The 26,031-nt window shown below is 41.6% G+C and overlaps 1 protein-coding gene across 1 annotated transcript in view; it reads right to left on the reverse strand.

Moving 5' to 3' along the window:
* The window catches only part of ATRNL1 (attractin like 1), a 1,064,110-nt gene that overhangs the window by 750,531 nt on the left and 287,548 nt on the right, over nt 1-26,031 (reverse strand). The window contains exons 14-15 of the mRNA XM_077821844.1: nt 15,203-15,335; nt 13,819-14,000 (exon numbers count right to left, since the gene is read on the reverse strand). Coding sequence (XP_077677970.1) covers nt 13,819-14,000; nt 15,203-15,335 — 315 coding nt within the window. The remainder of the gene's footprint in view (nt 1-13,818; nt 14,001-15,202; nt 15,336-26,031) is intronic.

The following is a 26,031-nucleotide window of genomic DNA, read 5'->3' on the forward strand; positions in this document are numbered from 1 at the left end:
AGAAGGAAAATCTTGTCTCAAACCTTTTCAAGTTTCCATAATTAAAATAACATCATTTCAAATTCCTGCATAGCATCCAAATATTTCTGCCTCTGATGTCAACACTAGACTAAATGACAGGCCTATATTTCATGCCATTGATGTCTATCCATAAGTAGAGGAAAACTACCATTTTCACGCAGATAATAAAAGCAGCTACTTACTCTGACAAAGTGTCTTGAACCTTTTCACCAGGACTCTCAATTGTATCTATAGAAAGACAGAGCACACGGCTCTCTGCAATTTTATGGTAGCATTATTTTAAACAGTATGACTTGCCACTGTCACCACTGGACATTCATTTTATACATTTAAGACCAGAAAGGGTCACATTGTGTATTTTTCTCTATGTGCATGTATGTAATGTTACATATACACAAAGTCTCCAAACACAGATTAGTTTTGAGACCTCATAATATAGTTCTCCTTTACAGGCCGTTGGCATTATTTTAGTGATACGGTAAGTTTCTATCTCTAAGAATATTTTACACAACTTTTGCTTCCGTTGGCAGGAGGGAGGGAAGAGTAAGTAAGTTTTATAATACTTTCTCAATTTCATTTTTAAATAGAAAAGTGTAGGGCAGGATTTTTTTTTTAAAGGCTTATGATATTGGGTGCCCACATTTTTGAATTCCGAACTTGAGACACTGAATTTTCAGAATCTGGGTGCATAGTTCAGGTGGTCCCATTTCAATGTGTTTCAGATTGCATTCTCAAGAATATTACTTTTGAAAATCTTGGCTGTAAATAACACACATATATTAACAGTAGTGGTGAATATTTATATTGTGGTAGCACCCAAAGGCCCCAGTAGGATTAGATGCTGTGCAAAAGAGAATCTCTGCTCCGTATCTTCAATCCCAAAGCATTTTACAAATAAGATATGCAGTGGGAACTCATCAGTTACTGCATAATGCACACCAAATTCCACATAACGCTTTAGGACAGGAAGTGAGGGAGAACATGATATCCAATTAAAACTGCAGATTGAATGTAGGATGGTATAATTTAATAACCACAGCTGAATTTCACCAAGACTCTACAATTAATGTTCCATGAGATATTTAGTGACTACATCTAGTCAGGTCCTCGTTGTATTAGTAGCAACAGTAAGAACAACATTCATATTACTATAGATTCCAAAGGCTGCATTTCTAGTACTCATCCAAAAACCACCATCTATAGGAAATGTGCGCTCCCTAAAAGCATGTGCTTACTCAAATAAAGTATTATATTTTCAGGTTTTTGGGACTCAAGTGAAAATTTTAGAAATTAATAGACAAAAGATGCAAAGATTATAAAAGTAAGTTTGTGACAAAAAAAACAGCACATGTTTCAATTTGATTTTTAGGAGAGCTTTAGGACCTTACAAAATACTCACTAACCTTGCTGGACACAACTTCATTAGAGCATTCCCTCAAGCCCCTACCCCCACCCCACCTCTTCCCACCCCCACTCCAGCCAGAGCCCTCATCTCCCCCGCTACACCCCAACCCACTGCCCCAGCAAGCCCCTGCCTGCACCCCCAGTCAGAGCCCTCACTCTCTCCCACACCCCAAAGCCCTGCCCAGAGCCCCCTCCCACATCCTGAACCCCTCATTTCTAGACCCATCCCGAAGCCCACAGCCCCAGCCGGGGCCCTCACCCCTCACGCATCCCAGCCCTCTGCCCCAGCCTGGTGAAAAAGAGCAAGCGACAGAGGGAAGGGGGATGGAGTAAGCAGGGGCAGGGCCTCAGAGGAGGAGTGGAGAAGGGGCGGGCTTTGAGGAAGGGGTGGGGTGGGATGGGGCAAAGGTGTTCAGTTTTGTGCAATGAGAGAATTGGCAACCCTACCCCTACCCCACCTCTTCCCACCCAGTTCCGCCCCATCTCTGCTCCTCCCCACTTTTCCCAGCACCTCCTACACATTGCAGAGCAACTGATCACAGCGGGTGAGAGGTGCTGGGAAGGAGGTGGAGACGTTGATTGGCAGAGCCACTGACGGGGGCGAGGGGACAGCTGGCTGCCGGTGGGTGACGTACAGCCCCGGAGCACCCATGGAGTTGTGCTATGACTATACATCACTGAAATTACAGGAGATTTGGAGCCATTCTTTGCAACGTTTCTCCTTTCACCCACTTCTTTCTAGAGCCACATTTGCAAACTTACAGTTCCTCTTACCAAGCCATATTCAGCCAGTGTTTAAAAGACAAGGCCACAGATTATCTAGTTTATTTAGTATAATCTTTTGCACAATTGATAATAGACTGCCAAAAAACTTTGTATGTTAGATATCCATGTTGATGGGAAGGTATAGTAGATGTAAGAATTATTAAACTCATAGATAAACTGCTGGAGATCTCTGTATCTTTCCAACAGAATACCAAATTATAGTGATAGGTTGCATACTAATGAATTCTCATGTAATTTGGGCCAAATTCTCAACTCAGCTACTGCCATAGCCTTATTCTACAAAGCAAAACTTAGCCTCATAAAAGGCCAACTATTTTAGGAATAAAATGATTATTTAGCCTTCAGTAACTGTGTTTCTTTGGGATGTAATCACTGTGGATCCAGGGTAGATCTACATATAACTCACATGCATGAGATGAGAATCTTTTCTAGTAGGAATGACCACCAGGGCGGAGCATTTGTCCTGCACTTCCTTTGTTTTTCTGGGTGAGGGCACAGGGGAAGGAGCAGCCTCCCACAGTCCCCTCACAATTTGAGTCTGTGTATCCCGAGGAGTCTGGAAAACAGGGATGGATTGTGGGTCATGGAATCCACATTGACTACGACATCTCTGACAGATATTTCAACAACATGCAGTGTATTTGGGGACTACTGTTATTAACTTTATGAATGTTATCTGTATGTTTGAGCCAATCCTTGGAAGCATGAAAACTTATACGGAGATTAGTCAGACAATATGAGCCCACAGAATATTTATAGATCTTTATATCAGTATGTGTTATATGTATTCATGTGTTCCTAGCTCACTTGGTAGATTCCCTGAGGAATCTGGACTCACTATGGGGTGATTAATGCAACCGAAGGCTGGTTATACAGATACCTATCCTTTGAGGCTTCACTCCCTGGCAAAAGGGGAGTGACTGGTTCTGTGTGTTTCAGAAGGCCTGGGAACATGGGCTTTGGTGGTATAAAAGCAGAGTTAAAACTGACTCAACAAATTTTGATCCAACAAATAGACATGACTGTTTATCCAAAGGGGAGGGAGTGAACCCTACTGAAGGGCTGGAAAGACTTTGACCTGACAGACCCCGCTATGGAAGATGGGCAACTTTTGGTACACTGCATATGCATTTATATCTTTTTATTGTTTTATATGGTTTTGCTGCATGCTTTTGTCCTTAAATAAATGTATTCTGCTTTGAAAGAGCTGATTGGTTACGTGTAACCGCTGGCATACACTGTTCATAGCTCTTGGAGAGGCCAAAAATACAAGTACTGGACTTTAGTTATATCTGCGGGGAAAAACACAGTGCAAGGGGGCTGTAAGCTTAAATCCCTGGTCAAAAAGGATGCAATCTCTTCCCAGAAAGGAGACAGATAAAGGCCTGAGAGGGCTTTCCATAAGCAGATCAAGAGGGGGTCAAAAGCGTAATTATCCCCAAACTCTGACAACCTTAAAGAACCAGCTACTCTAGAGTAAGTAATCATTCTTTCTTCTTCAAGTATGTGTCAGTGCATATCCCACTGTAGATATCTGGAAAGTGGTATCTTCTCAGGATGGTGAGAATGAAGAGTATCAGCTCCTCTTGATTAGGCAGGAACAAGTATGGGAGTCTGTTTGGTGGTTGCATGGACATCTGTAACAGGTCTGTCAGCCAGAATGACCTTGGCAAGTAGAGAGCTATGGGATGAGTTGACGTGGTCTCATTTGGCTTTGGCCATCACACTGGAGATTAGCAGAATTGGTGTGATGTTGTTTAGGAGGCCTCAATTCCACCACAGGAGGAATGCATCTGGCAACGATCCCAGGTTCGTGTGCCTTCTGGAATAGAAATTCAGACACTTGGCATTGTCCTTGATGGCCAAAAGGTCTTTCAGTGGTTTTTCCATACTGATGGAATATTGACTTAATGATGGATTTCTGCAGTGACCACTTGAGGCCAGCAACAGGCTTTCTGTTCAGGAAGTCTGCCAGATCGTTGCTGACGTGCAGTGCTACTGGTTTTATGCCATGCAGGAGAAATGATTTCCACAGCTTGATTGTTGCTCTACAGAGGGAGACAAGTGGGTGTCCCATGCTTGTTTATGTAGTGGATGGCCAGCATATTGTCTGTTAGCAGCTATGCTACTGGGTGTTTCAGGACAGGGGGAATGCCACATATAGCAGTCTATGCCACATATAGCAGTCTAATGGCTCCAATTCTAAGACAGTTATACATAGTCCAATGTCTTCTGGGGACCAGGTCCCTTGTATCTGCAGATGGTCCAGATGAACTCTCCACTCTGTCCCCAATATGTCTGTCACCAGTGCCATGGTCAGTGATGGAGTCAAGAATGGTATTCACTTCTGGATATTGTTGGGGTAGAACCAGCAGTTCAACATGAAGCGGACCCAAAGCAGAATAAGGATCCTCCTGCTCAAGTATTTCTCTGGAGAGCAAACTGACTTGAGCTAAAGTTGTAATGGCCACAGGTGAAGTCTAGAACATAAGAATTCCCATCCTGATTCAGACCAATGATCTCAGCTCAGTATCCTGTCTTCCGACAGTGGCCAATGTAGGATGCTTCAGAGGGAATGAACAGAACAGGCAATCGCTCAACGATCCATCCCCTATTGTCCACTCCCAGTTTCTGGCAAACAGAGGCTAGGGACACTCACAGCATTGGTTAGCAACCCTGATGGCTAATAGCCATCAATGGTCCTAGTCTCCATTAACTTATCTAGTTCTTTTTTGAACTCTGTTATAGTTTTGGCCTTCACAACATCCCCTGGCAAGGAGTTCCACAGGCTGACTCGGCATCATGTGAAGTAGTACTTCCTTTTGTTAGTTTTAAACCTGCTGCCTATTAATTCCATTGTATGACCCCTGGTTCTTGTGTTATGTGAAGGAGTAAACAACACTTCCTTATGAGCTGTTCCATACCCCTAATAATTTTTGTTGCCCTACTTTGTACCTTTTTCCAATTCTAATATATCTTTTTTGAAGCAACCAGATCTGCACACAGTATTCAAGGTATGGGCATACCATGGATTTATATAGAGGTATTATGATATTTTCAGTCTTCTTATCTATCCCTTTCCTAATAGTATTAATTTTGTAAAATGTTTACCAGACCATCAAGGGAATGAACGAAAGCCATAATATGGGAAAAAAACAGGTCAAAGAATATTTAGATAAGTTAGATGTATTCAAGTTGGCAAGGCCTAATGAAATTCACCATAGAGTACTTAAGGAATTGGCTGAAGCAATCTCAGAACCATTAGCAATTATCTTTGAGAACTCATGGAGGATGGGTGAGGTCCCAGAGGACTTGAGAAGGACAAATATAATACCTATTGTTAAAAAGGGGGACCCAAGGATTTTAGACCACTCAGCCTAACTTCCATACCCCAGAAGATATTTGAACAAATTATAGTATTAAACAATCAGTTTGTAAGCACCTAGAGGACAATAGGGTGATAAATAGTAGCCAACATGGATTTGTTAAGAACAAATCATGCCAAACCAACCTCATTTCCTTCTTTAACACAGTTGCTGGCCTAGTGGGCATGGAAAAGTGGTAGACATGATATATCTTGATTTTTATTAAGGCTTTTGACACAGTGCCAAGTGACATTTTTATAAGCAAACTAGGGAATGTGGTCTAGATGAAATTGCTTTAAGGGGGATGCACAACTTGTTGAAAGACCATACTCAAGTTATCAGTGGTTCTCTAACTGTGGGGTCATAACAAGTGGGGTTCTGCAAGAGACTGTCCTGGGTCTGGTACTTTTCAATATTTTCATTAACTTCTTGGATCTTAAAATGGAGAGTACGTTTATAAAATGTTCAAATGACACCAAGCTGGGAGAATTTAATTGCAAGAATTTAAGAAATCAGGATTAGAATTCAAAAGTATTCCTATAAGGTACAATTTTAACAAGAGAATTTATTTAACCTAAGGAAAATGTGCAAGAAAAGGACGTAAAATGCAGCATGTTGTTCTTCAGAATTTCTCAAATCTTTGTTTATGTCTAATATGACATAATGGTCATGGCATTTACTGCATATCAACAAGGAAATAATAATTTGAAATTAATTCTTGCTGTTCTGAGGAAAAATTCCAGTATTTAATGAGCTTACAACTTTTGAATATTTGTATGAATTGATGATTATTCTTTTCCACTTCCTCTAATTTCCAGAGTAACCAATATCTTCTCTTCTAAAACTTTTTTATTTTGTTAGCCCAATAAACCTCAGCATATAAACAAAAATTCAGAGATCATTTTGTCCGAGGTATAGCAAACTGCTCCCTAATAACCTGATTTACTATATTTACTTGAAACATCATCTTGACAAATTTTATTTGACACCAAAACACATGAAATATGTAGGCCGCTTTTAAGGGGGTTTTTTGTTTGCTTGATTTAAAGAATACATACATAGTTGTCCCCTATCTTCACTACACACAAATGCCTTTATTTGTTTGGCTCCCTTCCTTCTTTAGCTCAACAGGATTTTTATTTATTTATTTATTTTAAAGGTGGAAACTTACTAGCAGCTGTTGCTCCTTTTTAGACCTAGGATCTTGGAGGAACCATTATGATGGCTCTTTTAAGCTCTAGCAGTGGAATCTTGAAGGGATTAGAGAGACGGAAGCTGTGTCCGCTCTCTGAAGGAATTCGCAAATTTCGTGTTATGCAGAAATGGTGCTGAAATTACTGCAGAGCTATGGGCCTTGAATATTGCAAAGCAAGCCATAAAATTCTATATTTTTATACATCATAAAGAATTTACAAGTGGCACCAATTACAATAGATGCTGATTTTTTTCAGTTGTCTATGCTATAAATGAATGATTGCTAAAGTTTTTTTCCTCTTAATACAAAAATATCAGGTGAAGCAGATCCATATTCTTACTTTCAGATGTGACTCTGCTGCATCCATTAATTCTAAAAACTTTTGTTTCACGTGAAAGAAATATTTCTAAAGCCTTTAAAAGTCAAACTCAAGCATAGATATTTCAGATTAAGGGATGCTTCTCACCTTACAGCTGCTCTGCCTACATCTGTGAACTCTGCAACACTGTGTATAATAAAGAGAAGTCATCTAAAATGAAATCTCACCCCCTAAATCATCCTGATTGGAGTAAGAGAAAAAGACAGACAAAAGAAAAATCAAGCAAAATTTCAGAGGTTTTGTGACAGTTGATACACATTTAGAGTCACTTACACAGAATAAATAGAACTGGACAGGCAGATAGGAATGAAAGAGAAATTATTTTTTAAAAAAACCTAACTGTGGCACAGCATAAATCACTGTATTATTGCATTAGAAGTTTCTGATATGTAAATGATCATTTAACCCCAGATATCCCTTTAAAGTTAATGCATTTGTCTATCTTTGTTATATGCCACATGTGGATTATCTCAAATGTATATAACTGCAATCGCTCAGGACATAATTCATTTAAATAAAGATATCCTTGGTAGGATGTCACCTTGCAGAAGTTTTAGTTTTCAAATCTAGCAAAAGTATGGCATTCCAAAGAAATAAAACAGCCATTTCTCATCTGCACTACAAGCCAGCCAGCAAACTGTCAAATCAACAGTCTGTCACAGGCAGTTTTCTTAGATTGTATATCGTTGCATGCAGTGTTGTTGTAGCTGTGCTGGTTCCAGGATAGAGAGACAAGGTGGGTGAGATAATATCTTTTATTGGATCAACTTCTGTTGGTGAGAGAGGTCACCTGAAGAAGAGCCCCGTGGAAGCTCAAAGGCTCCCCAACAGAAGTTGGTCCAATAAAAGATATTACCTCAGGTCTGGTCTACACTACAGACCTATATCAGTATTACTATATTGCTCAAAATGTGAAAAATCCACACGCCATAGCAATGCAGTTGCACGGACTTTATCCCCCGTGTAGATAGCACTATGTTAGCAGAAGAGCTACTGCCTCTCGGGGCGGTGGAATAACGATGCCGACAAGAGAGAGCTCTCACATCAGCGTAGAGCGTCTTCGTGCACTGATACAGTGGTTTAAGTATAGACATGCCCTCACTCAACTTGTCTTAGATTTTAGGTACTTCTATGTGCTATTTTCATAGCAAACAAGAAAAAAGTCAAGTAAATAATTCAAGGAGTCATTTCTAATGGACCTGTTCTTGATTTTGTAACTGTGGTTTTCTGCAAATTTAACATTATTGCTTGTCAAAAAAGTGGTAAGATATAATATGTCTCAAGGCTGCAGTGGGTACAAATCAAGAGACACGTTTTAAACATAGGGAATGCATTACTTTCCTTAGTAAATAAGAGAAAAGCACAGGTGTATCTTAAGGGAAAATAAATCAGCTTACACTGTCCACTTCCTATATTTTGCTGAAAAATAAAACTAGCAACATGACTGATATTTGCATATATTTTTCAAGAACATAGTATAAAATGATACTTTAATTCATAATATATATATGACATTAAACTCTTGCATTCAGAACTAATACAACACAAACATTTGCAAAGGGCAAGATTACATTGCCATTTCCTTGGTAGGAATCTTAATTCATTTGCAGCATAATGACCTTGCAAATGAGCTACTAGCTTGATATAAATTTTAATTATTATTCATAATTGTCTTTTTTCACCCTGTCTATAAAACAAACTACTATAAAGCTCATTTTGTTTTGCAGCCAAGTACATATATTATGGTATAAAACCCACAGGCTATGTATAAAAATTTAAATCTTTCATTTGTTTAGAAGAAATTATTTATCTGTATGGAATCTCAATATTGTTCTAATGTTATAATTTTTAAAAAATACTTTGGTTTTTTTTTAAACATATATTCCAGGAAGATAAAAACAAGACTGTTTCCACACTGGCTCAGACCAATGGTGCATCTAGCCCAGTATCCTGTCTTTTGACAGGGACCAGTGCCAGATGCTTCTGAGGGAGTGATCAGAACACGGCATTTTATCAAGTGATCCACCCTCATGGTCCAGGCCCAGCTTCTAGCAGTCAGAGGTTTAGGAACACCTACAGCATTCACTTGCAGTCCCTGACCAGCTTGACTAATAGCCATTGATGGACCTGTCTTCCAGGAATTTATTTAATTCTTTTTTTTAATCCAGTAAAAGTTCTGACCTTCACAACATCCTCTGAAAATGAATTCCACAGATTGACAGTGAATTGTGTGAAGAAGTAACTCCTTATGCTTGTTTTAAATCTGCTGTCCATTAATTTCATTGGTGACCCCTGGTTCTTGTGTTATGTGAAGGAGTAAATAACACTTCCTTATTCACTTTCTCCACACCAGTCAAGATGTTATAGACCTCTATAATATCACCTCTTAGTCATCTCTTTTCCAAGCTGAAAAGTCCAAGTCTTTTTAATCTCTCTTCATACTCCTAATCATTTTTGTTGTCCTTCTCTGCACTTTTTCCAATCCTAATATATCTATTTTGAGACAGAGTGACCAGAACTGAATGCAGTATTCAAAGCGTAGGCATACCATGGATTTATATACTGGAATTATGATATTTTTGTCTTCTTATTTATCCCTAATAGTTCCTAGGATTGTTAGCTTTTTTGACTGCTGCTGCACATTGAGCAGATGTTTTCAGAGAACTATCCACAATGACTCCAAGATCTTTCTTGAGTGATTTTGTATGTATAGTTGGGATTAATATTTTGCAATATACATTACTTTGTACTTATCAACATTGAATTTAATCTGCCATTTTGTTACCCAGTCAACCAGTTTTGTGAGATCCCTTTGTAATTCTTCAGTCAGCTTTGGGACTTAACTATCTTGAGTAATTTTGCATTGTCTGCAAACTTTGCCACCTCACTGTTTACCCATTATTCCAGATCATTTATGAATATGCTGAACAGCACTGGTTCTACTAGAGATTCTTGGGGGACCCACTTTTTCTCTCCACTGTGAAAACTGACCATTTATTCCTACCCTGGTTTCCTATCTTGTAACCAGTTACTTATCCATGAGAGGACCTTCTCTCTTATCCCATGACTGCATACTTTACTCAAGAGCCTTTGATGAGAAACCTTGTCAAAGGCTTTCTGAAAGTCCAATTACACTACAACCATTGGATCACTCTTGTCCACGTTCCTTGATCCCCCTCAAAAAATGTTAATAGATTGGAGAGGCATGATTTAAGTTTACAAAGGCCATGCTGACTCTTCCCCAACATACCGTGTTTATTTATATTACTGATAATTATATTCTTTACTATAGCTTCAACCAATTTGCCTGGTATTGAAGTCGGCTTACCAGCCTGTAATTGGCAGGATCGCTTCCGGGGCCTTTTTGAAAAATTGGTGTCACATTAGCTATCCTGCAGTCATCTGATACAGAGTGATGGGTTACATACCACAGTTGTTAGTTCTGCCAGTTCCTTCAGAACTCTTGGGTGAATACCACCTGGTCCTGGTGACTTCTTATTGTTTATCAATTTGTTCCAAAACCACCTCTATTGATGCTTCAATCTAGGACAGTTCCTCAGATCTGTCCCCTAAAAAGAATGGCTCAGATATGGGATTCTCCTTCACACGCTCAGCTTGGATGAAGACCGATTCAAAGAATTCCTTCAGCTTCTCTGCAGCAGCCTTGTCTTCCTTGAGATATACTTTAGCACCTCAATCATCCGCAGGCCACACTGATTATTTGGCAGGCTTCCTGCTTCTGATGTAGTTAGTTAGTAGTTAAAATGTTATTAGTTTTTCTAGCTTTTGCTAGTTAATTTTCAAATTCTTTTTTGATCTCACTAATTATACTTTTACACTTGACTCACCAGAATTTATGCCCGTTTCTATCTTCCTCAGTAGGATTTGACATCTAATTTTTAAAGATGATGTTTTGTCTCTAATCTCCTCTTTAACTCTATTGTTTAGCCATGTGGAATTTTTTGGTTCTCTTACTGTTTTTATTTTATTTGGGGTATACATATAACTTGAGCTTCTATTATGGTGTTTTAAAAAGTGTTCCATCCACCTTGCAGGCATTTAACTCTTCTGACCGTTCATTTTAATTTCTGTTTAACTAGCCTCTTCGTTTTTGCATCATTCCTATTTCTTCTACTGTGCTGGATTTCTCTGGTGTTTTCCCCCTACAAGGATCTTAAATTTAATTACACTATAGTCCCTTTTACTGAGCAGGTCAGCTATATTCACCTCTTGGGTCAGATCCTGGGTGCCACTTATGACTAAATCAAGAATTGCCTCTCCCCTTGTGGGTTTCAAGACTAGCTGCTCCAAGAAGAAGTCATTAATGGTGTCTAGAAATTTTATCTCTGCATCTTGTCTGGAAGTAACATGTTCCCAGTCAATATGAGGATAATTGGCATCCCCAGTTATTACTGGGTTTTCTGTTTTTGTAGCCTTTCTAATCTCCCCGACTATTTTACAATCACTGTCACCATCCTGGTAAGGTGGTTCACAGTATATTCCTGTTATACGCTTATTATTCAAGCATGGAATTTCTATCCATAGAGATTCTATGGTACTGTTTGATTCATTTAAGATTTTTACTTTATTTGGCTCTCTGCTTCTTTTCACATATAATGGCACTCTCTTATCAGCGTGACATACTCTGTCATATATATTTTGTACCTTCTTATTACTGTGTCCCATTGATTATCATTGTTCCACCAAGTTTCTGTGATGCCGATTATATCAATATCCTCATTTCATATCTGGCACTCCAGTTCAACCATCTTAGTATTTAGACTTCTTGCATTTATATACAAGGACTTTTAAAAGTTATCAATATTTAGTTCTCTGCCTTAATGTGATATAACTGAATACAAGAAAGGCCATACTGGGTCAGACCTACAGTCCATCTACCTCAGTATCTTCTCTTCCAACAGTGGCCAATTCCAGAGGGAATGAACAGAACAAGAAATCATCACGTGATCCATCCCATCACCCATTCCCATAGGGCTCTTTTTCATTTGACTGTTTCTTTTCAGGTCCTACCTGTATTTCATCAGCTTCTGTCCTCTCCTCTTTACTAGGATATAGCGTATTCCCTTTAATAAATACTCCCTTAAGGGATGTGTCTGTCTGAACTGTGTGCTCCTCCGCACCTGTTGGATTTCCCCCCAGCCCTTAGTTTAAAAACTCCTCTATAACCTTTTTAATTTTACATGCCAGGAAGCTAGTTCCTTTTTGGTTTAAGTGGATCCCATCCTTCCTGTACAGGCTCCTCCATTCCCAATAGTTCCCCAGTTCCTAATAAACCTAAAATCCTCCTCTCAAAACCATCATCTCACCTATGCATAGAAACCCTGCAGTTCTGCCTGTCAAACTGGCCCTGCATGTGGAACTGGAAGCATTTCAGAGAATGTTACCATGAAGGTCTTGGACTTTAATTTCTTTTCTAGCAGCCTAAATCTGGCCTCCATGACCTCTCTCCTACCTTTCCCTAGGTCACTAGTATCTACATGTACCATGATCACTGGCTCCTCCCAAGCACTGCACATAAGCCTAGCTAGATGTCTCAAGTGGACTGAAACCTTCACACTCGGCAGGCAATTCACTGTGAGGGTCTCCTGATCATCAAAAACCCAACTATCTATATTTCTAATAATTGAATCCCCAACTATTACCACCCATCTCTTCCTAATAACTGGAATTCCCTCCCCTAGAGTGGTATGCTCAGTGCAAGAGGATATCATGACATCATCTGGAAGGAGGGTCCCAGCAATGGGATCATTTCCCTCTGCTCCAGCCTGCTGTTCTCCTTCCCAAAGGCTTTCATCCTCCTCAACACCACAGAGGGTGTCAAGACTGGGGATAGGACTGCTCTGTTATGCTCCAGAAAGGCTCGTCTATGTAACTCTCTGTCTCATTTAGCTCCTCCAATACAGCCACTCTGGTCTCAAGAGTCCATACTCTGTCTCTGAGGGCCCTGAGTTTCTTGCACCGAATGCACACATTTGTCACCTGCTGTTGAACTTCTGCCTGCATTTTTTTTTTTTTTTTTTTTGCTCTTGCAGGGTTTTTGTTTGTTGGTTCTTTGTGTTCGTTTTTATTTTCCTTTGTGGGGTTGCTGGTTGGTCTAAGTTTAGAGAACGTTCATTAGGTGCATCTGACTCTCATGCTCCTTCTTTAAAGTCTTACACAAAACTCCCCCTTTTGCTGCTCCTGCTCACGAGCTCCACTGGTCCCTTACACACTGGCTTTTTAAAACCCCTGTTCTCCCTAAGTTAGCCATCCATGATATAGGTGGGCCTGCGAACAAAACAATCAACTGTTAGACTGAACAGCTAAAATCCACAGCTGACCACACACAAAATGGTAACTCATTCCCACACCTAACTGCATTGTACAGCAATTAACAAAACACCCTTTCCTCCTTCATCCCATTTCCTGCCCCAGGTGGCCACAAAGAAAAGAGACTTTGCAGCATGTATAAACCACAACAGATCGGCATGGGCCCTCTTCCCACAAAATCATCTGCTGGCAGCTCCCTCTCTTATAAATCTAATGAGCTCCAGCTCAGGAACCTTTGCAAATCACAACTTCAGCAATTTGGAGAGAGAGGAAAAGGTGTAGCCTGGAAATTTAGGGTTTAAAGGTCAAAATAAACCAGCACTTAGAAGTCAAGTTACCTGAACTGTATACTTCTGTATTTCATCCAGAACAAACTCCACTTCTTTTGAGGTTGTCAATGAGGCAAGATTCCCACTCAAATTGTAGCAGTATAGTTTGGCATTGTCATAGCTTTCACGACTAGAATTTATGCGGAGGCAGGCATCGCCAATGTGACTCCATCCTTCCCCACACAAATGAGCTAGTACAGAAATCGCATTAAGATACAAATTTATAAGTTGTTAAAAAAAAAAAGCATACAAACGCACATCTAGAGGGTTTAATTTTGTTTTTTTCAAGTCACAGTCCAGTATATACCATTACTCAGTTTCATCATAATGTATAAATGTATTATTAAACAACCTAGAAAATCAAGTTTTATATTACTTTGAATGTCAATGTAGTAAAAGTGCCGATTAACAAGAAAAAAAACATATATAGTGTTGCAGTAAGTTATATTCTGAGTTATAGTCTAATAGCATCACTAGTATAACCTTTCTGATATTTATAAAGACTTAAATGTAAATAAGCATTCAAGGCTATACTATGCAAATAATATATACAGGTTTGACGTTTTGGTGCCATGGCAATAGTTGTCTCAGAAAAATGAGTAGATTAGAGTTTATCTAAATCTTTTTTTAGAAATATGAAGACATTTATTAGAACCAAAAGATCACAAAGGTGCATCTTCTTTCTTTTGTCCCTTTTATAATTTTAAAATAATAATCACACTATAACAGCATGGTGGCTAGTCACACAATACTAACTGTCAGTAAAACAAATTTCTGATATTTTAAAATTTTAGGGAAAGATATGTTTTTAATCTTATTAGTATATGTTTAGCACTAGTCACATGCACATTGTTAAAAGATAAGTAACTAATTGATAGCAGTTAATGTATTTTATTAAACTAGCATCTTCAAAGATCATTTACATGCACTTTATGATTGTCTAAAACTTATTATTTAAAAATTATTCACTGAGCAATTTCCGCAAATAATTTGTTCGGTAGATTGTTTAGAAGCAGTTTAGAAAGTCAAGGTTTTTTTGTTAGCTTTGATTAGACACACAAATAACATTTGTATTGTTTATATTCGCTGATTGGATGTGCATGGTGTATCGAATCTATTTTACAGTAAGAATATTTGGGTTTTAGAAAGTCAAAATTTACTTTCTGGGAATGTTCTATATTAGCATCTTAAAATGAACTGTTATCATGAACATTCCTGCCAGTGAACTCAGTCACTAGATTATCCTTGAAAAGGAGATCTTAAAGGAGAGTGAGCACATACAAAACAAAGTCATTTTTTTCTAGTTGAATAAATATTCATGGAAATTAATTTGGGATATTCATCCACCTCTCAAAATAATTAAAAAGTAGATTTCAAATTTCAGAGCTTTTACCTGGTAAAGCCTGGCATTCTTGCTGACGCTGATCCCACTGGCAGTTCAGGTTTAGTGAGCAACTTTTACAGCTGGTCAATTTATTACAGATCTGTTCATTTCTCACATGACATTTGGTGTAGTTTTTGACGGACTATAAAAAACAAAACAGACAGAGTATACCTTTTATTAAACTGCTCATAGATCAGAAATCAGGAGTAAAGTGCACAAGGCTCCCACCAATCCAGTTATTTGTGGGTTAGACAGGCAAATGAACCTATGATTCTAAAAAAGTGGGAAAGGATTCTGGTGTGACTGACTGGAGCAGAAAAAAAAATAAAGGACCTCATATGGCAATGAAAAATAAAAGCTAAGAGAAAAGAAAGCACAAAATGTAAAAAAGAAACATTTGTCAAGAATTCCAGTAATTTCATCTTGGATTTTTAAAAAAACTACTTGTATTTAAGATATGAAGTATAAAATTTAAAGAACCTGAAGACTACCATTTTGGCAGGAACAAAAGAACAGATCAGGAACAAAAGAATTCCCTCTGCACTTCAGTGAATGAGCAACAAGTAAACTCTGTTTGAAGGCAATTTTTAGCTAAGATGCTTTGATGACTCAAGTACTGCTCTCTAAATAAGGCATTTATCTTTTTCTTGTTTGGGGCTTTTAGACCAAGATGCAAGTATTGATACCTTATTTAATAAATCACATAGACAAGTGTCATTAACATACACTTAAGACTGTCTCAATTAATTTCATGTCAACACAACCAATAAAAATTAAGGAATTCATAACTTAAGGCAACATTATAATCATCAAAAAACCCAACACACACAAACTGCTCAAGTCCACAACAAATTCTTTTTCAAGTCCAACACAACTGGTCACAATGTGCACATATGCAATTCTTTGGATTCAGATTCAAAAGACACAACATAAACTCCAACCTAATCTAAACTAAGGTATATTCCCTACAAACATAGGCATACTAGTAAACCCAGGCTTAGGTGTTGGAGGTGGTGATGTTCAGCTCGTAGTGACAATACGCATCAGAAGGGCAAATTTCAAGCATTTAAAAATTTCTGAAATAACGCAAGAGGAGAAGAAAAGCAGGAGGTGACAGTGTAAGTGAAGAGAACAGGAAGGAAAAGAGGGAAGATTTCCAATTCTTTAACCCCTCCCTTTTTTTTCTTTACTGTATAATGACAAAAAGTATACATTAGCTGTAGATCAGAAAGGCCCAATTCAAGCATGAATCCACACAATTCAAACTGACAGAGTTCAATTTTTCACTATGATCTGGACTTTGCCAAATAAATCTCGCTCCCAATTCACTGTTATATTAACATGGTCTGCAGTCAGACTGCACTGGTGGTATGATCCTACAGTGATGGCCCAGAAAGACCTTCCAGTTTCATCTAAGGGCATGTCTATATGAGGAGAATTCAGGAAAATTAAGGTGAATTAACTAAAAGTGTTTAATATCCATAAACTAAAATACATTAAACATTGTGTAGGTGGTCTCATTCAGCAGTAAAGTGGTCATAGTTAACCATAGTTTAGGGAAGATTAAGCTATAGCAAACTAAGGCCAGTTTAATCCTGAATGACAACATCCACACAGGAGTTTAATGCACTTCAATTTATGCAAATAACTTCATACCTTCAGCTGATTTGCGTTAACCTTCCAAATTGTCACCTTGTGGACATGGCCTACAATAAAATGATGAGGCTACTCAAGTATTCCTTGATACTTCTCTTTTCTTATGATATGAAAGACTGTACTCAAAAAATGCAATCACTGAGGTTATCTAAATGGAAATACTTTGTCATTTAAGACAATTGGTGAGTTCTTAAGGGCCACCATTTCAAACCCACACAAAGGGCTATGCATATCTATCAAGCAGGTGTTTTATTTTTATGTATTTGAATTTTTCTTTTATAACTACCATGCTTGCCAACCAGCAGCACACTTAGGTCATCAGGTACCATCTATACCATTCTCCATTCCTTTCCCCAAACTCACCATCAGATTTCTTTACCATTCTCCGTAACTAGGCAAAAGATTATTTTGGCAGAAATGAGGCAAATACAGTGGTGCTGGAACAGTTTTTGGAGTCGGAGTGCTGAGTTGAACCCCTTACCCGCATCCGTGGCCCTCACTGCCCCCTAAACCTGGGGCTGGGAGCAGGACCATGGCTTTGGATGGGGTGGCAGACAGGGGTAAGGCAGCGGAGGCTGGGGCCACAGTAAGGGGCAGATGCGGAGTCTCAGGCATGGGGCCAGCAGCCAGGCGGGACCCTGGGCACAGGGCTGGCAGCTGAGCAGGACCCTGGGACTGGCAGCAGTGCCCCAAGGGCGGGGGCTGAGCAGGACCCCAGGCTGGCTGCAGAGCACCTAGGCAGCAACAGCGCTGGCGGGTGGGACCCCGGGCCGCAGAGGCACGGGGCCAGTGGCTGGGATGCCAGGCGCAAAACCTGGGGATGCTGCAGCACCTTCCGTGCCTATGGGCAAATACAGTTAACACTAAGACTCACTGTTTCCACATTCCAGAGACGGGTGGGTGAAGTAATCTCTTTTACTGGACCAACTTCTATTGGTGAAAGACAAGCTGTCAAGCTTACACAGAGCTCTTCTTCAGATCTGGGCATCTTTCCAAATTTATAATACAAGGAGTATGCAGTAGTTAAAAATAAAGCAGAACCAATTTAGCTAGGTATTGCATTTCTCAAATCCACTACATCGCTAGACTAGATTAGTACTGGTATAGAATTCCTAACCTATGTCTAATATGTATTTGTTGTCTTTTCACAACAAAGTAATAGTACAATTATTAACAAAAGTCTCTACGCTCAGTCAAACGAAAAGACAGGCCTGCCTGCTGCAACAATATGAAAAAGAATTAATTACATCCACAAAGAGCCCACATACTCAACAATTAATATAAAAAATGAAGTTGGGTGTTCTTCCTGCTGTACTAGCTTTGTGACTCCTCTGGGTCATAAAGCAGTTTATTCTGCAGAATTGGAGAAAGAGAATTATAGGCATTGGGTACATCTACACAGGGATAAAAGACCAACGGCATGGCTGCAACTGGCCGAGGTCAGCTGACTCTGGCTCGTGAGGCTTGGGCTGTGAGGATAAAAATTGCTGTATAGACATTCGGGCTCAGGCTGGAGTCCCTCCCCTCTTGCAGGGTCCCCATGCCCAGTCTGCAGCCTGAGCCTGAATGTCTTCACAGCAATTTTTCAGCTGCGAGCCCGGGGCAGCTACGTATTTATCACGGTGTAGATGTACCCATTCAGTCCCTCCCCATTAGCTCACCTAGCAACTTTTAGGAAGACATTTAACTTAATTTTATTCAATTTACCTGCCTCTAAGATAGGTAAGTATTATTCACATTTCCTCCTGGGAATGTTTTGAAGACTAAGTAATGTTTCAGAGTAACAGCCGTGTTAGTCTGTATTCGCAAAAAGAAAAGGAGTGCTTGTGGCACCTTAGAGACTAAGGTGCCACAAGCACTCCTTTTCTTTTTAAGTAATGTTTGAAAATCACTTTAAGATCATCCACTGAAAGGCACAGTAGATGGGGATAGCAACACCACTAGCATTAGCAGAAGCTGACACTGCCCCCAGTATTTGGGTTTGGTTCATATGTATCGGGCTACAAATTAGTTCCACATGTGTGCAGTGTTGTAGCTGCATTGGTCCCAGAATATTAGGGAGACAAGACAGAATATCTTTTACTGGACCAGTTTCTTTTGGTGAAAGAGACAAGCTTTTGAGCTGCACAGAGCTCTTCTTTGGGTCTGGGGAAGGAACTCGGAGTGTCAGCTTGTTTTCCAAAAGTAGTTAACACATTCTATGAGATCATTCAAAGTGAGGTGGCCCATTAACACCTCTGCGGTCAGATGACAAAAAAGGAGAGCTAGTGGATTTCAACTACAACAACTTCACAATCCATAGAACAGCACCTCTGGGAGAAACCATGGCACCAAGACCCATCACACGGACGCTATACGACATCTCAACATCAATTTATCAAGTCTACCTCTAACCATAGCTGTGTTATCTCCAGTGGACTGACTGTCTCTGCCCCACCACAGAACCTGTAATATGTGTTAGTATGATACCATACTAACACATGGAGAACTAGAAGAATTCTTTCACAACAATGACGACGACACTACCTGTAGCCAGATGCAGCCCCTCCATTTGCTATTTCGAGTGCAGTCTGCACAGTTTCCTGTTATGCTGTTACAAAGACACAAGCAGTGGAAGCTCCCCAATGATGTTAGATGCTTGCTTAAAGCTGTATTGCTCTATATTACCAATTGTATTCATGCTTATGAACATGTAATCAATTAACGTAAGGAATGAGTGAGGTAGTGTGAGTGACAGCCAATGGCAAAGCAAAGCAGCAAATATCGCCTTTTATGGAACCATGGTATTAGTTTGGTGAAGGTATAAATTTTGAGATGGCCAGGACAATTACCAACAAGGAAATGTAACAGCACGCTAAACTCGGGACCCGACTGGAAGCAGTAGAGCCCTCCTGCGGATCCGAAGGGACTTCGGGGACTCTCGTCACCCTACAGCCGATCTCTGGGCAGCTGTCACCTGGCCAGCCTCAACCATCTGCGATATCAAAACCAACATCTATGCCTGCAGCCTGCCAGCATGAATGAGGGGGGGGGGGGGGGGGGGGGGGGTGTGTGTGTGTGTGTGTGTGTGTGTGTGTGTGTATAATTGCACAAATAAGGGAAGCAATAAATCAACCCTCAATGCTGATCTAGTTCACCAACTGTTTGTGGTTATTTCTTGGCTGCTTCCAAGAATGGGTAACACTACCCACAACTACTACATCCCCACCAACAGTTATAAGAAAAAATAATCATCTGCCTGGACATCCCACAGTGGGATCATTATGCTGATTGCTTCAGGAAAAAAAATTGACTGTGAAATCCTTACTAAATAAATATCAGATCCACCACAATCTCTCTACCACTGAGAGGACCACTACACAGTCCCTGAAATCCAATCACCAGATAGCAATCAAATCAATAGACAAAGAGGGTGCCATCATAGCCCTCAACCATGATGATTACGTCAATGAGGCCAACTGACAACCCTACATCACCATCTATTATGAAGAATTCAAAGAATACTCCACAACACAATTCACCCAGGAATTTAAGAATATGATCAAATCCTCTCTCAAACAACTCCAAGCCCTGGTCTACACTAGGAGTTGAGGTTAAATTTAGCAGTGTTAAATCGATTTAACCCTAACTCGTCCACACGGCACCCGTCCACAGGGCTCTTAAAATCGATATCCTTACTCCACCCCCGACAAGGGGATTAGTGCTGGAATAGGCCTTGCTGGGTCAAATTTGGGGTACTGTGGACGCAATTAGACGGTATTGGCCTCCGGGAGCTATCCCAGAGTTCTCCATTGTGACCGCTCTGGACAGCACTCTCAACTCAGATGCACTGGCCAGGTAGACAGGAAAAGGCTCGCGAACTTTTGAATTTCAATTTCCTGTTTGGCCAGCGTGACAAGCTGCAGGTGAGTGCAGAGCTTATCAGCAGAGGTGACCATGCAGAGCTCATCAGCAGAGGTGACTATAATGGAGTCCCAGAATCGCAAAAGAGCTCCAGCATGGACCGAACGGGAGGTACGGGATCTGATCGCTGTATGTATCGTTCCAGTTTTCAAAATGCCAAAACCTTTGTCAAAATCTCCCAGGGCATGAAGGATAGAGGCCATAACAGGGACCCAAAGCAGTGCCGCATGAAACTTAAGGAGCTGAGGCAAGCCTACCAGAAAACCAGAGAGGCAAATGGCCGCTCTGGGTCACAGCCCCAAACATGCCACTTCTATGATGATCTGCATGCCATTTTGGGGGGTTCAGCCGCCACTACCCCAGCCCTGTTGTTTGACTCCTTCAATGGAGATGAAGGCAACACGGAAGCAGGTTTTGGGGACAAGGAAGATGATGATGATGAGGTTGTAGATAGCTCACAGCAAGCAAGCGGAGAAACCAGTTTTCCTGACAGCCAAGAACTGTTTCTCACCCTGGACCTGGAGCCAGTACCCCCCGAACCCACCCAAGGCTGCCTCCCGGACCTGCCAGGAGGAGAAGGGACCTCTGGTGAGTGTACCTTCTAAAATAGTATACATAGTTTAAAAGCAAGCATGTTTAATGATTCATTTGCCCTGGCATTCTCAGCTCTCCCGGATGTACTTCCAAAGCCTTTGCAAAAGGTTTCTGGGGAGGGCAGCCTTATTCCGTCCACCATGGTAGGACACTTTACCACTCCAGGCCAGTAGCACGTACTCGGGAATCATTGTAGAACAAAGCATTGCAGTGTATGTTTGCTGGAGTTCAAACATCATCCGTTCTTTCTCTCTCTCTGTGTTATCCTCAGGAGAATGATATAATTCATGGTCACATGGTTGAAATAGGGTGCTTTTCTTAAGGAGACATTCAGAGGTGCCCGTTCCTGCTGGGCAGTTTGCCTGTGGCTGAACAGAAATGTTCCCTGCTGTTAGCCACAGGGAGGGGGGAGGCAAAATGCGAACTTGGAATGAAAGCACATGTGCTATGTATGTAATGTTAACAGCAAGGTTTACCGTAAAAGAGTGTACCCATTGTTCTATAAAATGTGTCTTTTTAAATACCACTGTCCCTTTTTTTCCCTCCACCAGCTGCATGTGTTTCAATGATCACAGGATCTTCTCCTTCCCAGAGGCTAGTGAAGATTAGAAGGCCAAAAAAACACACTCGCGATGAAATGTTCTCTGAGCTCATGCTGTCCTCCCACACTGACAGAGCACAGAAATATGCATGGAGGCAGACAATGTCAGAGTGCAGGAAAGCACAAAATTACCGAGAGGAGAGGTGGTGGGCTGAAGAGAGGGCTGAAGCTGAAAGGTGGTGGCAGCATGATGAGAGGAGGCAGGATTCAATGCTGAGGCTGCTGGAGGATCAAACTAATATGCTCCAGCATATGGTTGAGCTGCAGGAAAGGCAGCCGGAGCACAGACCGCCACTACAGCCCCTGTGTAACCAACTGCCCTCCTCCCCAAGTTCCATAGCCTCCTCACCCAGACACCCAAGAACATGGTGGGGGGGGCCTCCGGCCACTCCACCCCAAAGGATTGCCCAAGCAACAGAAGGCTGGCATTCAATAAGTTTTAAAGTTTTAAAAACTTTTAAAGTGCTGTGTGGCCTTGTCCTTCCCTCTTTCATCACCCCTTCCGGTGCTTCTCTCCTCCACCACCCCTCCCGGCCTACCTTGGCACTTATCCCCCTGCGTGTGTGATGAATTAATAAAGAATGCATGAATATGAAGCAACAATGACTTTATTGCCTCTGCAAGCGGTGACTGAATGGAGGAGGGGAGGGTGGTTAGCTTACCAAGGGGCAGGGGGTTTCATCAAGGAGAAACAAAACAGAACTTTCACACCATAGCCTGGCCAGTCATGAAACTGGTTTTCAAAGCTTCTCTGATGCGCACTGCACCCTCCTGTGCTCTTCTAACCGCCCTGGTGTCTGGCTGCGCATAACCAGCGGCCAGGCGATTTGCCTCAACCTCCCACCCTGCCATAAACATCTCCCCCTTAGTCTCACAGATATTGTGGAGCGCACACCAAGCAGTAATAACAGTGGGAATACTGGTTTCGCTGAGGTCAAACCAAGTCAGTAAACTGCGCCAGCGCGCTTTTAAACGTCCAAATGCACATTCTACCACCATTCTGCACTTGCTCAGCCTGTAGTTGAACAGCTCCTGACTACTGTCCAGGTTGCCTGTGTATGGCTTCATGAGCCTTGGCATTAAGGGGTAGGGGCTGGGTCCCCAAGGATAACTATATGCATTTCAACATCCCCAATGGTTATTTTCTGGTCTGGGAATAAAGTCCCTTCCTGCAGCTTTTGAAACAGACCAGAGTTCCTGAAGATGCGTGCGTCGTGTATCTTTCCCAGCAATCCCACACTGATGTTGGTGAAACGTCCCTTGTGATCCACCAGTGCTTGCAGCACTATTGAAAAGTACCCCTTGCGGTTTATGTACTCGCCGGCTTGGTGCTCCGGTGCCAAGATACGGATATGGGTTCCATCTATGGCCCCACCACAGTTAGGGAATCCCATTGCAGCAAAGCCATCCACTATGACCTACACATTTCCCAAGGTCACTACCCTCGATATCAGCAGATCTTTGATTGAGTTGGCTACTTGCATCACAGCAGCCCCCACAGTAGATTTGCCCACTCCAAATTGATTCCCAACTGACCGGTAGCTGTCTGGCATTACAAGCTTCCACAGGGCTATTGCCACTCGCTTCTCAACTGTGATGGCTGCTCTCATCTTGGTATTCATGCGTTTCAGCGCAGGGGAAAGCAAGTCACAAGGTTCCATGAAAGTGCCCTTACACATGTGAAAGTTTCACAGCCACTGGGAATCGTCCCAGACCTGCAACACTATGTGGTCCCACCAGTCTCTGCTTGTTTCCGAGGCCCAGAATCGGTGTTCCATCACATAAACCTGCCCCATTAGCACCATGATCCCCACATTGCCAGGGCCCGTGCTTTGACAGAAGTCTGTGTCCATGTCCTGATCACTCTCATTACCGCGCTGACATCGCCTACTTGCCCGGTTTCGCTTTGCCAGGTTCTGGTGCTGCATATACTGCTGGATAATGCATGTGGTGTTTATTGTGCTCCTAATTGCCAAAGTGATCTGAGCGGGTTCCATGCTTGCCGTGGTATGGTGTCTGCACAGAAAAAGGGCGCTGAACGATTGTCTGCCATTGCTCTGATGGAGGGAGGGGCGACTGACGACATGGCTTACAGGGTTGGCTTACAGGGAATTAAAATCAACAAAGGGGGTGGCTTTACATCAAGGAGAAACAAAAACAACTGTCACACAGAATGGCCCCCTCAAGGATTGAACTTAAAACCCTGGGTTTAGCAGGCCAATGCTCAACCCACTAAGCTATCCCTCCCTCTGGTATTTCAGGCAGGACTGAATCTCCATTGAAGTTTGCAAGGTGCCCCTGACAGACCTCACCAAAATGATTGTCGGCCGTTGATTTCACGGAGGGAGGGAAGGGGGAGCAAATGAATACAAAACAAATCTGGTCTATTTCTTGTTTTGATCCACTCCATCTATCTTTTACATCTTTGGTTGGCAGCAGACGGTGCAATAGGACTGCTAGCCATCCTCATCTCCTGCCTGCTCGGCAGAAGATGGTGCAACAGGACTGCCTGCAGGACTAAAGAGAATGACCTGGTCGAGTCACTCCTAATTTAGTCCCTGCACCCAAGTCTACCCAGGCGCTCCTGACTGACCTTACCAAGGTGGCCAGGAGCACCTCGGACATGATGACGATGGTTTTCAGGTCTATTGCACCGTCTGCTGCCACAAGGCAATGGGTTGCTGCTGCTGTGTAGCAATGCAGTTCCAGGTCTGCCAGCACCCACAAGACATATGGTGACAGTGAGCTGAGTGGGCTCCATGCTTGCAGTGGTATGGCGTCTGCACAGGTAACTCAGGAAAAAAGGTGCGAAACGATTGTCTGCCATTGCTTTCACAGAGGGAGGGAGGGCCTGATGACATGTACCCAGAACCACCTGTGACAATGTTTTTTGCCCCATCAGGCATTGGGATCTCAACCCAGAATTCCAATGGGCGGCAGAGACTGCGGGAACTGTGGGATAGCTACCCACAGTGCAACACTCTGGAAGTCGATGCTAGCCTCGGTACTGTGGAAGTTCTCAGCCAAGTTAATGCACTTAGAGCATTTTGTGTGGGGACACACACAATCGACAATATAAAAATGGTTTCTAAAAAAAAGACCTCTATAAATTCGACCTAATTTTGTAGTGCAGACATACCCCAAGAGAAACTCTACAAATTCATCCCACAGGAACCCACCCCAGGGACCTTCTACATGGTTCCCTTGATACAGAAACAAGGGAACCTAGGCAGACCAATCATTTTTGGTCACAGAACTCTCACTGAAGAAATATCAGGACTCATAAAAAAAACATCCTCAAACCACTCCTTGCACAAAGGGACAGTTTCCTCCAGGACACAACCAACTTCCTCCAGAGCACAGCATTAACTACCTCCCTCAGAACACGATCCTTGCTATCATGGATGTCACTTCCCGATACAGGAACATCCCTCAAAATGACGGCATCGCTGCCTGCCTCAAATATCTACAAGATAATGGACAACACTCAGATCTCCACCCCAAACACATCACCAAACTCATCCATTTCATCCTCACCCATAACAATATTACATTCAACAACAAACATTTTCTCCAAACCATGGGAACAGGTATGAGTACTAGGATGGCTCCCCAACATGACAACTTCTTCTTGAAGAAGAATTTCCAGACAAATGTACCACAAAACCAATGATATACCTGCGGTATGTTGACAATATTTTCATCCTCTGGACAGATCACCTAAATTCCCTCACAGATTTCCACCACCACCCCACCCATCAAACATTCTGTAGAACATTCCCACCCCAGCATTAACTTCCCAAACACCATGCTCAGCTTCAACAACAGAACTCTATGGACAAGAAATGCACCCACAGATCACTGTACTTACCTTCACAGGCATTAACAGTCCACTTCATGTTGAATGGTTTCTTAGAATATGTGTAAAAGTCTTATGCTAAACAATCTGTTCCACCTTATAGTTAGCTGTGACACTCTGAATATTTCCCCAGACCTGAAGAAGAGCTCTGTGTAGCTCAAAAGTTTGTCTCTTTCTCCACCAGAATTTGGTCGGATAAAATATATTACCCACCTTGTCTTTCTT

This window comes from Eretmochelys imbricata, chromosome 7, assembly GCF_965152235.1.
Source record: "Eretmochelys imbricata isolate rEreImb1 chromosome 7, rEreImb1.hap1, whole genome shotgun sequence".
In the NCBI taxonomy this organism is placed as follows: Eukaryota; Metazoa; Chordata; order Testudines; family Cheloniidae; genus Eretmochelys; species Eretmochelys imbricata.